General features: G+C 43.9%; 1 protein-coding gene across 6 annotated transcripts in view; it reads left to right on the forward strand.

Annotated features, from left to right (window-relative positions):
• Nucleotides 1-1,523: 1,523 nt before the first annotated feature.
• The window catches only part of MID2 (midline 2), a 100,811-nt gene continuing 89,558 nt past the window's right edge, over nucleotides 1,524-12,776 (forward strand). For 2 of the 6 annotated variants that reach the window (XM_005594320.4, XM_045383891.3), the window contains exon 1: nucleotides 1,524-1,590. Coding sequence is in view for 2 of the 6 variants with exons in the window: in XM_005594318.4 (XP_005594375.1) it covers nucleotides 2,221-2,224 (4 nt within the window). In the remaining 4 variants the exon portion in view is untranslated. Of the gene's footprint in view, nucleotides 1,591-1,655; nucleotides 2,225-12,776 lie in introns of those variants that run through there. The other 4 variants (XM_005594318.4, XM_005594319.5, XM_045383890.3 and 1 more) reach the window with 2 other exon arrangements.

Raw genomic sequence — 12,776 nt, forward strand, 5'->3', positions numbered from 1 at the left:
TCTTTTGTCCACTTTTAAGAGGTTTTTTTTTTTTTTTTTTAATTGAGCTATACAAGTTCTTTATACATTCTGGATATTAGCACATTATCCGATATATGGTTTGCAAAAGTTTTCTACCATTTTGTAGGTTGCTTTTTCACTCTGTTGATTGAGTCCTTTCCTGTGCAGATGTTTGAAAGTTTTATGGTCCCATTTACCTATTTTTGCTTTTGTTGCCTGGACTTTAGGTGTTACTCACTAACTTTTACTTCTCTTAGGGGCCAGACTTTTTTTTTTTTTTTTTTTTTTTTGAGACGGAGTCTCGCTCTGCCGCCCAGGCTGGAGTGCAGTGGCCGGATCTCAGCTCACTGCAAGCTCCGCCTCCTGGGTTCACACCATTCTCCTGCCTCAGCCTCCCGAGTAGCTGGGACTACAGGCGCCCGCCACCTCACCTGGCTAGTTTTTTTGTATTTTTTAGTAGAGACGGGGTTTCACCGTGTTAGCCAGGATGGTCTCGATCTCCTGACCTCATGATCCGCCCGTCTCCGCCTCCCAAAGTGCTGGGATTACAGGCTTGAGCCACCGCGCCCGGCCGGGGCCAGACTTTCATCAGGGCAGCCTGGTTGTGATTTTTGCCTTGGTTTCCACCTCAGTGATCTCTAGCACATTGTTTCACAGGAGTGTTGACTGATTACTATTGGTTCCCTGAAGGGATATACCAAGAGATACCTCAATTTTTCTGGGCTTGTTCTTATGCACAATGATGGCAGGCGTGTGTGTGTGTGTGTGTGTGTGTGTGTGTGTGTGCGCGCGTGCGCGCGCGCGCTGGGGCAGGTCCTCTCATTTCATTTCTTTCCCCTTGTTCTCTCTTTTTGCCCCAAGTTAGAAACAGTCTCTTATGGGGCTTCCTGCTCTTTCCCTCTCCCATCCACCTTTTGAGTGGGGGTCACTCCAGACCAATGGGAGGATGCTGGATTCCAAATGGACCAATTAGCTTATTAGGGACCTGGAATACCTGGATAGCTAGCATCTGCCTCATTGTCCTTGTGGTAACGACCCTCTTGTTTTACTGGTCAACAATTTGAAGGTACAAGAAAAATCCTGCTTTTTTTTTTTCTTTTGATGGCTTTAATCCACCTTCACAACTTCTGCCCGAGGCCAATAAAACACAGCCATTCTCTCTTTGTAAAAAGAAAGAGGGGTTGGGTTTCCTTCAATTGTCTGCCCTTTTCTATCTCCTCCACTATTTTTGTTTTACTCTGTAGTTAACTTTGCATAGAGCAGCTTCATGGAGAGGATCTGTGCGGTGGACCCGGGCACTCTCTTCTTATTACCGGTTGCAAAGGCCTCTTCCTTGTTCTAACCTGGGGTTTGTGGGGCTGGGGGACAGAGGAGTGGGGAGTGGGAGAAGAGTTTAGCCATAGTCTTCCTTCTGCATTTCACACACATTCTGCTTTCTCTGTCGCTCTGTCACTCACACACACACACACACACACACACACACACACACACAACACACACATACACACACACACACCCGCCCGGGTCCCTCTCTCTGTGTCTTCCTTCAAGATGACAGGGCGCTGGAGAAAAGGCTGCTGGAATCAGCTGGTAGGTACAGTAGTAACCCGAGCCCCACCCACCGGCTGCCTTTGCTTGCTCAGGTTTCTCCGGTCACTCCTGCCAGGGGAGAAGACATGTAAACGTGCCTCCAGAGGAAGGGCTGGGGGAGCTGGGAGTGGCGGGGGCGGCGGAAGGTGAGCCTGGGAAGGTGTCCGAGCGCCCCTTCTTCTTTGGCCCTTCCCAGTGCTCCCTTGGGGTGTCAGCCCCAACCCCGTTTGCCCCCACTCCGCCTCCCTTTTGGAAGGGATTGCCTTTTTTTTTCCTCTGCGGCGGCGGAAATGACAGTGTGGTGCTGCCGTGGTGTCATGGTGCTGCCCCTGGACTGAGGGGCGAAAACTCTTAACTTCAGCTCGGGAGACCCAGCCGCGGTAGCATCGCGGCCGCCGTGCTATCCCCTGCGGGGCGCGCGGGCTGGCGGATCCCGGCTGCTGCGCGGCGTCGGCGACGGTAGCGGCAGCTGCAGCGAAGGCGGGCGGCGGCCTAGAGTGGTGGCGGCGGCGGCGGCGGCGACCGGGGCCCTGGAGCTCGCGCCGGAGCCCGAGCTAGCCCGCTGCGGAGGCAGACGAGCGCCCAGCGCCCTCGAGCGAGCAGAGGAGATGGCTGGCACCTGGGAACGCTATGGGTAAAACGCGCCCCCTCGCCGCGGCCCTGGAGGTCGAGCGTCGTCGCCCTCGCAGGGCTCGGCCCTGGCTCCGGCCGCTTTTCAGGTGCCGCCGGGGCCCGGCGTTAGCCGAGGGCTCTCGGGCTCGGCGGGGCAGGGTGATGGGGCCCGCGAGGCTCGAGACGGCGACGGGGGCCCCAGATCAGCTCCGGCTCCCAGTCATGCTGTTGGGGCTCGGGTTCCTGCCACTGCCCTCCTGGGACAGAGTTTGCACTCCGGGGTGCGGGGCGGGGGCGGCCGAGGCCTCTGCGCAGCCGGGCCGGGCCGGGCGCGGGCAGTCGAGCGAATCCTCCGGCGCCTGGGCGCGAGTCTGGGAAAGGGCACGGCCGCCTTCCCACGCTCCCGCAGCCGGCAGCCTCTTCGTCCCCGGCGTCGCCCCTTGGCCGGCCGTCTGCCGGGCGGTGCTGTCGCAGCAGCCGGCGTGGCTGCGGACGCCCTGCCGGCGGGGAGGCCCGGTGAAACTTAATCCCTTTTCTGCCAGGGGAGCGATCCTCGAGTCTCCGTCTGGATGGTTCCTTATTTCTGGCCTAGCTGTGAAACCAGCTCTGTGGGGGAGAGGGAAAACTTACATATGTCCACAGGACAGACTGCGACGCAACCAGGGAGAGTGGGGATTTTCCATTCCTGCCTTGTAAGAATTAAGTAAATAACGGCAGAGTAGATTTACAGGAATATTACTGGTGATGATAAGGTTTAGGTTACTTAGCACTTCGTGTGTTGCACATTATTTTTCAGAAGTGTTGCTTCTTAGAGCAGGAAATTGAAATCCTGGAGTCGTTTTACTCTTTACTTTCTCTCTCTCTTCCACTGTCCCCTACCGTTTTCATGATCACTCACCTTCCTATGTCACAACACTTACATGACTATGGAAATCCCGCACTAGAGCGCCTTGGACCCCAGGCTTTCCCCATCAACCTGTGCCCTCCCAGCCTCCCAGCCATGCTGCATCTTACTTCTTCAACCACTTTGCCTTTTGAGGATTTCTGAGTGTGGGGCGGATAGATGGTGATGGTTGTGTGTCTCTGAGGATGAGCCCTTATAAAGGAATATATTGGAAACTAAATAGAGAAGTACCATGTGTGGGTTGATCCCTCTGATTCTCAACTTGGGCCAGAAGGGCTGCCTTTAACCCCATTCTGCTCCGTCCCAGTACTCTAATCAGTTCTCTGGCAATATTCCAATAGAAGGGAGTTGCTGAATAGGGAGTTCTCCTCCCCTACTTTTCTTCTGTTTGGGGAGTGGTTTCATTCTACCCCAGATGGTTAGCTTCCCCCTCCCCACCCCCCCGACACTCACATCCCCCTGTCTGTCTCCTCTCATGACTGTACTGAGGGAGAAACTGTCTTTGCTATTTTTATATATTCCTGCCCAATCAATGAACTTAACATGGGTATATAATGTGAATTAGATTTCTCCTGATTGCTCCTCACAACTTGATTCATGTGTTTGATAAAGTTTGGATATTTATCCCTGCCCAAATCTTATGTACAAATGTAATCCCCAGTGTTGAGGTGGGGCCTGATGGGAGGTGACTGGATCATGAGGGCAGATTTCTCATGAATGGTTTAGCACCATCACCTTGGTTGACTGTGAGTCCTTGTGATAGTGAGTAATCTCTCCTGAGATCTGGTTGTTTAAAAGCGTGCGGCACTTCCCCCCAGCTCTCTTTCTCCCTTGCTTCTGCTCACACCATGTGAGAATCTCCTGCTCCCCATTTGCCTCCCTCCATGATTGTAAGCTTCCTGAGTCCTCCTCAGAAGCAGATGCTGGCATCACACTTCCTGTACAGCCTGCAGAACTGTGACCCAATTAAACCTCTTTTCTTTTTTTTCTTTTCTTTTCTGTTTTTTTTTTTTTTTTTGAGAAAGGGTCTTGCCTCGGGCTTAAGCAATCCTTCTATCTCAGCATCTTGAGTAGTTGGGACCACAGGTGCATGCCACCACACCCAGCTAATTTTTGTATTTTTTGTAGAGATGGGGTTTTGACATATTGCTCAGGCTGGTCTCGAACTCCTGAGGTCAAGCGATCTGAGGGCCTCACCAAGTGCTGGGATTATAGGCAAGAGCCACAATGCCCAGCCTACCTCTTTTATTTATAAACTACCCAGTTTCAGGTATTTCTTTAAGGCAATGCAAGAATAGCTAATGCAGTGGTTAAAACACAGGTCCAGGAGTCAAGAAGATCAGAGTTCATCCCAAATCTGATGTTACATTGGCTTATGGCTTTAGGACATTCCTATGACTTTTCTTTCTTAGTTGGTGCACTTGTGTAAAAGCTATAATATTGTGTACTGGGTATTGTTAGTCTTGACTTGGTCCTTTGAAGATGAAAGGGTTCTGTAAACCCTCAGCATTATAATTTTTTTTCCCCTTTGAGATGAAGTCTCGCTGTGTCACCCAGGCTGGAGTGCAGTGGCGTGATCATGGCTTGCTGCAGTCTTGACTTCTCTGGCTCAAGCAATCCTCCCATCTCAGCTTCCCTAGTAGCTGGGACTATAGGCACACACCATCACACCTAGCTAATTTTTGAATTTTTTGTAGAGACAGGATTCACCATGTTTCCCAGTCTGGTCTCAAACTCCTGAGCTTAAGGGATCCACCTGCCAAAGCCAAGTGTTGGGATTACAGGTGCGAACCACCACAGCCGGCCAACATTATACTTTTCAAAGAAAGCACTTCCTTTACCTTTTACTGAGTTAGTGGATTGACTGGGTGTAAGTAGGAATCTTAGCTTACTGAAAATCTTACTTTAGCATTATTAGCCTCCCACCCCCAGAGTCAAATCTTATCATTGTACTTAGGTCCTAAATCTGTTTTGTCTCCAATACATGTTCAACTGAATGAAAACATACATACAACTAGGCATACAGAGTAATAATGACCATTTAAGTTGGGGCTTGAATCATATCTAATGCACTCTAACCTAACAATCTGAGTCAGACTAATTTGAAGACATAACCTCACCCATTTTTAGCCTATATGAGGGCAGTTTGTTAGTTTCTAATGAAAAGTGGCATAAATAATTTGGGGAATGGCTATATAAGCATAATTATCACCTAGTAGCAGAGTCAACAATATTAAGCACCCATAATCTGCAGAGGACCTCTGCTGATTGGGCTGAGGCCCCAGATTTAGCCCAGTATTTTGGCCTCCTGCCTGTTCCAGGCCAAACTCCATACTTGCAGCTCCAGGATTAGGTCACGGAGGGGCTGTGCAGGACATGGGTAGAGGCTAGGGACATGAAAGGGTGGTCGTGTCCCTCTTATTTGTTTTCATGACTACTAGAATTCTCATCTGGCATGTTGTACCTTGCAAGGCCACCTCTGGGAAGTACTCCTGTAAATCAGAGTGACTTGGTTGCTTTATGAACATATTATCTGAACGGTGCAAATTGATTTAGATAAAATTGATTTAGTTAATCCCTTACCTAAGAGCAGGGCAACTTGCTTCAACTTGCAGATCCTAAAGTAGTGCCAGTGGAGTCTCACAGTTGCATCCAAATATTGCTCTGAGTAGCGAGCCTGTCCATTCCTTCATCCTTTCTCCCATAAAATCTGCTGACACCACAATAATTGACAAGGGAACTACACAAGGAGTATGTCTGTCTTCATCACTCAGCAAACTCCATTGGCTTGGAGAAGAGGAAAGAATGTTGTCTTCTCATTCTATCCCATAGAACTCAAGCTCTGTCTTTTGGAACAGGGACATAGAGCTCTTAAAAGGGTGAAGACAGAGCTGTGGGCACAGAATATGTCCCAAATGGCTGCTCTTGGAAGTACCTGCTTGGTCTTGTGTGTGTCTGTTATTCAATCTTCATGAATCTTGATAATATCCTTGCTGTTGGGCTATGGGGCTTGGCTGCTAATAGAGGCCAGGGGGTGCTCCGTTTCCATTTAGCATTAAGTTTTTGTCCTCTCTTTGGCACAAAGGTGAGAATGAAGCTCTGTGTTCATGAAGTACTCCTTACTCATTAAGCTGGGTGTCTTGACTTAGAACATTGCATCATCAAAATATGAGATGTAGCATGTTGATACTGGATATACAACAGTGTTGGATAATTCAAAATTATTTACATTTTGATGAATGAAATTTTGGTACCAAGATGGTGTTGCACTAACATCTGTACTTCAGGTCTCTCAAAAAATATTGTGTTCATCACTAAGCAGTCTACAGAAGAGACTAGAAAAGTGTTTCTCAACCAGTGTGTTGGGTCATACTAGCAAGTGAGAAGACCAGATGGGTGGTGTTGAGACAAGAAATTCCAGCTGTAATTATCTTCTTGTGCAGATGGCTAATCTACTTTTTATTTACCTTCTCATCCATGGATCAATATATTAAATATGTTCCTTTCTCCACTTTCATGTATTAAAACTCTGCTAAGAGTTTTCTGTGGGCTTAGGTAGTCTGTGGCTGTTTCTATTTGTTTCTCTCTTTCTGTCTTCCCCTTCTTTATGACCATAGGCAGATATAATCCTTTTGATGATGAATCTCCCAGATGCTGAGTTTTCTTTTAGAAATTCTATAAATTACTAAGAATACTAGATAGTATAAGATGTTTAAAGTGTGGGTGGCAGAAGGATTTTGAGTAATGTGCCAGTATCCCATTATTTCCTTTTCCTTGTGGGATTCACCTGAATACACTCTAGGATGCTGGTTCAGCCTAAGTGGGTTGGCAAAGTATCATTTGTAAGCGTTATCCTACTTGGGTTCTGGTCTCCCTGCAGAGCTCTGGCTGCCTGACCTTAGGCATTGTCTCAGCTTCTTTCCCTTAGGTCAGACTCCGCTGGTTGATGAACAGCATCCTCAGTCTCTGGATCATCGTCTTACAGAGACCAGACAATCTGATAACAAACCCATCATACAATCTGAAATCGTCCTGAAACATGAAATCCCAGTATTTCCAATTTTCCTGGATAGGAGCATAATGTATGGGCATGGCAGACAATACTAATTCATGACAGTGAAGTGTCTTAATATATACAGCACAGAGATAGAAAAATGGTTTACAGTCCAGATCCTTGATCACTTTGTCTATAGCCCTTTGTTCAGTGTTGCTAGGATCCATGTGGTTCCCAGGGAAGTAGAAGCTTGATTTCAAATAGGCCTCTGTTCTCTGTCCCTTGTTTCTGACCTGAACTTGGGATCCTCTCAGCCTAACATTCAATAACATGTCCTACATACATATATTGCCAATTTTATTGTGCAGATGACTGCCTGTCCAGGTGAACCACTGAACATTTAAAAACTTACAAATATTTCGTTAGGTAACAGAGGTTAGGAAAAGCAATCCTAGAGGAGATGGAAAGCTGTACCAGCAGTCACAGGTAAATTAAGTTTGTTCTCCATTTTTTCCTCAACCCTGCAACTGCTAGTGTAATCTGCATTAAGATAAAGGTGTCATGAATTGTGTTTAGGATTCCTGTCAATTTTCTTTTTTTTTTTTTTTTTTTGAGACAGAGTCATGCTCTGTCGCCCAGGCTGGAGTGCAGTGGCCGGATCTCAGCTCACTGCAAGCTCCGCCTCCCGGGTTCACGCCATTCTCCTGCCTCAGCCTCCCAAGTAGCTGGGACTACAGGCGCCCGCCACTTCGCCCGGCTAGTTTTTTGTATTTTTTAGTAGAGACGAGGTTTCACCGTGTTAGCCAGGATGGTCTCGATCTCCTGACCTCGTGATCCGCCCATCTCGGCCTCCCAAAGTGCTGGGATTACAGGCTTGAGCCACCGCGCCCGGCCTTCCTGTCAATTTTCATGTGTTACCTTGGCAAATCTGTTTGTTGGTTACTTGGATTAACCTTTTGTGTTTGTAGCAGCTCTAGGATTTCTAGTTCTGCTATTTTGATACTCATTTTAATGTTTATATGATGACTATTTTGTATAAAACACTCAACATTTGGATTTAAAAACTAATTATTGAAAATAACATACATTAATTCCATGTACTATAAAGTATTAAGTAGACTTTAATAACCTATTAGACAGGAACTGGCTCTGGTGCTGTCTGCCGGTCGGTAATCAGCCTCCAGTTCTGAGTTACCCCTGTGCAGGATGAAAGCTTAAGAGAAAAGAAGAGAGATAGCCCTTCACTTGGAGAGGGGTGGGGATCCCAGTCTAAAAGGGAAGACATGAGCATAACAAATACCACGATCAGTCCCATGATCTTCCAGAAGTCTTGTGGAGGAGTGTGATTGTCTGCCATTATGTCAACCATGTGTTTGGGATGAATTTCCAAACATTTTTGGCTTTTCTTAATAATTTGCTTTGTATCTATAATCTATGAATGTATGATGAGAATACCTGTATTTGTAAAGTAAACTAATACTTTTATTTTATCCTCATCTGATCCTCACAATAGCCCGTGAGATGGGCAGGGCAGGTATTTTTCATTTGATAGATGAAAAAACTGTGACCCAAAGAGTTTAAATGTACCTAGGATTGCTCAGCTAATTTGGTTTAGATCCAGGACTACAACCAGGTTCTATTATGAGGGTCAAATGAGATAATGGCTTTGAAATAATTTGAAAAGTGTAAAATGATATACAAATGTAAGGTGACTATTATTGATTATTATTACTGGCCACCTAGCCTCTTTCGTCTAGGTTTCTATTTTCAGTTCTTATCCTATAGAGCGTGAATTTGATGCATTGGCTGCCTTTTGTGTTCCAAAATGATCTGCTTTGAGCTTCAAGGAGTTCTTTTCTAATCATGGTGTTCTGGGATTTGGATTTGGTTTCTTTTTCAGTCCCCAAATATGTTCTCATTAGTTTATATTCCCATGGGACTCTCCTTCCCTTTAGTTGTCCTCTGGAACATCCATTATATCTTTTTTGAGGTACAACAGACAAAACTACTGTACTTTGAGCACCTTGGTAATGCATTTTGTTTATTTCCAGCTCCTGTGGCTGTGATGTCCATCACTTGTTAGCCTTCCTAGTCACACTAATAAATAAAAGTTGTGTTTTTAGGAGCTAGTTTACAATAATCCAAGGTGTCTTTTTATGTGGTAACAGATAGCAAGAGCTCTATAATAATAGGATGTCAGAGCTAGAAAGCATCTTAAAGAGATCATCTGGTGATTCTAGTTTAGCTTGAACATTTTACAGTTGAGGAAACATCAGACTAGGCCAGGACTCATTTGCTCATTCCCCCAAGGCAGGGAGACAGTTTCTAATACTTTAAGGAAGAACTCATGGGATATTAATTTTAATATCCTGAAGAATGTTTATTTTATATTAATTAAAAAAAAACCTACGGCTCAGCTCAATTCTCAATCTACAGCCCAGAGATCAGGCTTGGCTTCACACTCATGGATTTTCTGTGAAGGGGATACTATAACTCCTCAGGAAGGTAGTGAGAGCTCAGATTCATGCTTTGCAGACTTGGAAGAAAAAAAAACTAGATTGAATAATAATTGTTAATTAAGTGGGCATTTAATTATGCTCAAGTAACATTTGAAATAATAGAATTATGCAAAGTACAGATCACGACTTCTCTCTTGATCAGAGTTAGCTAAAGGCTAGATTTGGAGGACAATGCTGAAATCAGTCTTTTATTTCATAAGCGTAGGATGCATTATTTTTATCTTTTTAAAAAATTTTGTTTTTTTAACTTATTTTTTATTTTTATTTATTTTGAGACAAAGTCTCACTCTGTCACCCAGGATGGAACACAGTGGCACAAATATGGCTCACTGCAGCTTCGACCTGCTGGGCTCAAGTGATCTTCCCACCTCAGCCTATCAAGTAGCTGGGACTATGGGCGCATGCCACCACACCCTGCTAATTTTTGTATATTTTGTAGATATGGGGTCTTGCTGTGTTGCCCAGGCTAGTCTCAAATTCCTAGGCTCAAGCAATCTGCCTGCCTCTGCCTCCCAAAGTGCTGGGACTAAAGGTGTGAGTCACCACGCCAGACCCATTATTTTTTATCTTAATCACCTTCATCAAAACTCCTTTTGTATTTCTACCCAGTTACACAGCCCATTGATACCTTCTTCTAGTTGATGCTCATCGACTTCTTTTTTCAGAGGTTTCACCCTGTAGTAAGGTGCAAGGTAAAGAAAAGCCATACAGAAACAATTAAACATACATATCTGACTATATATGGCAGTAACTAAATGGTTTGGAAAGGAACGAATCAGGGTGTGTGTATGTGCACATTTGTTTCTTAATATGGCAATTGGTTCTGCCCTCTCAGGCATTTCATCAATGCATTTTTATGACAAATCGTAAAAACTTTCAAGATTACCTGTCATTGAGTCGCACCCTATCAGATTCACATCCTGTCTTCATCCTTAGCATACTCTCTAACCCTGTATAGATTAGTGATTCACAAACTTTTTGAAATTGCAACAGTTTGCCATTGTTTAATTTTTGTCATGCCACTTCCTCCTGCTAAAAGTATTTCATGATAATAGGAGTCAAATGTTTTTCAGGAGTCACTTATATACTTCTTAAAGTGAATAAAAATTGGGAGCTGAGAATTTTGTGACACTCATTGATCACTAGAGGTATCCCAGGGTATTGCAAAACCTAGACAGGGAATCATTGACCTAGAAAAACAATTGAAAGGAACAAGCAATCCAATAGAGCTTATAAATACTACATAATCACACAGCTGGTAGTATAGTATAATGATTTACAGTTTACACCCTCGAATCAGACACACGTGGGATTGAAAAAATTGAGATGTAATTCACATGCCATAATATTCACTATTTTAAAGTATACAATTCAGTGATTTTTGGTATCTTCAGAAAGTTGTGCAACCATCATCACTACCTAATTTTAGAACCTTTTCATCATCCCAAAAAGAAACTCCACATTTGTTAGCAATCACTCCTCATCCCCCATCCTCCCCTGCCCTGCTCCTGGCAACTATTAATCCACTTTCTGTTCCTATGGGTTTGCCTATTCTGGATATTTCATAAAAAAAGAATCATACACAAAAGGAGCCTTTTGTGACTGGCTTCTTTTACTTACTGTTTTCAAAGATCATCCATGTTGAAGTATGTATCAGAACTTCATTCCCTTTTTATAGCCAAGTAATATTCCATTGTGTTTATCATTTCATCAGTTGATGGACATTTGGGCTTTTCCCTTTTGGCTACTATGAAGACTGCTGCTATGAACATTTGTGTACAAGTTTTTGAGTGAACACATTTTCCATTCTTTTGGGTATATACCTAGGAGTGGAATTGTATGGCAACTCTATATTTAGCCTTTTGAGGAACTGTCGAACTATTTCCCAAAAGCAGCTGCACCATTTTTTTATTTCCACTCGCAATGTATGAGGGGTCTAACTTCTCCAAATCCTGGCTGACATGTGCTGTTTTCCACTTTTTGTTTGTTTTGTTTTATTATATTATAGCCTTCTTAGTGTGAAGTAAGTATCTCAATATGATTTTGATTTGCACTTTCCTACTGGCTAATTATGTTGAGCACCTTTTCATTTGATTATTGGCCATTTGTATATCTTCTTTGGAAAAAATCTATTGAAATCCTTCGCCCACTTTTAAATTGAGTTACTTACCTTTTTTATTGTTGAGTTGTAAGAGTACATTTCTAGAGACTAGACCTATATCAGATATATTAATATGATTTGCAAATATTTTTGCCTAGTCTGCGGGTTGTTTTTTTACTTCATTGATGGTGCTATTTGCAGCACTCAAATTTTAAATTTCGATGAAGTACTATTTATGTATATTTTCTTTGGTTGCTTGTGCTTTTGATGTCATCTGAGAAACTGTTGCCTGCCTAACCTAAGTTCACAAAGATTTATGCCTGTCTTTCCTTCCAAGAGTTTTATAGTTTCAGCTCTTACATTTAGATCATTGATCTGTTGTGAGTTAATTTTTATAAATGATATGAGGTAGAACTCCAACTTCATCCTTTTGCATGTGGATATTCAGTTGTCCAAGCACCATTTGTTGAAAAGAGTATTCTTTCTCCATCGAATGGTCTTGGAACCCTTGTTGAAAATCAGTTGACCATAGATATATATAGGTTTATTTTTAAAGTTTTGTCCTAAGTTTGACTCTTAGTTTAGCCACTTAGAAACAAGTGTGACCTTGTACAGGTTATTTTTTTTAATTATTATTATTATTATTATTATTATTTTTTTTTTTTTTGAGACGGAGCCTTGCTCTGTCACCCGGCTGGAGTGCAATGACACGATCTCGGCTCAAGCAACCTCTCTGCCTCCTGGGTCCAAGGGATTCCCTTGCCTCAGCCTTCCGAATAGCTGGCACTACAGGCGCACGCCACTACGCCCTGCTAATTTTTTGTATTTCAGTAGAAATGGGGTTTCACCATGTTGGCCAGGATGGTCTCGATCTCCTGACCTTGTGATCCGCCTGCCTCGGCCCTCAAAGTACTGGGATTATAGGCGTAAGCCGCGGCACCCAGCCTACGTTTTTTTTTTTTTTTTTTTTTTAAATAATGATAGTAGCTACCTTTTAGAGAGTTGTTGTGAAAAGTAAATGAGACAATGCACATAAAGGGTATTGTTAAAGTTCTT

The sequence above is a fragment of the Macaca fascicularis genome, chromosome X (assembly GCF_037993035.2).
Source record: "Macaca fascicularis isolate 582-1 chromosome X, T2T-MFA8v1.1".
NCBI classification, from domain to species: domain Eukaryota; kingdom Metazoa; phylum Chordata; class Mammalia; order Primates; family Cercopithecidae; genus Macaca; species Macaca fascicularis.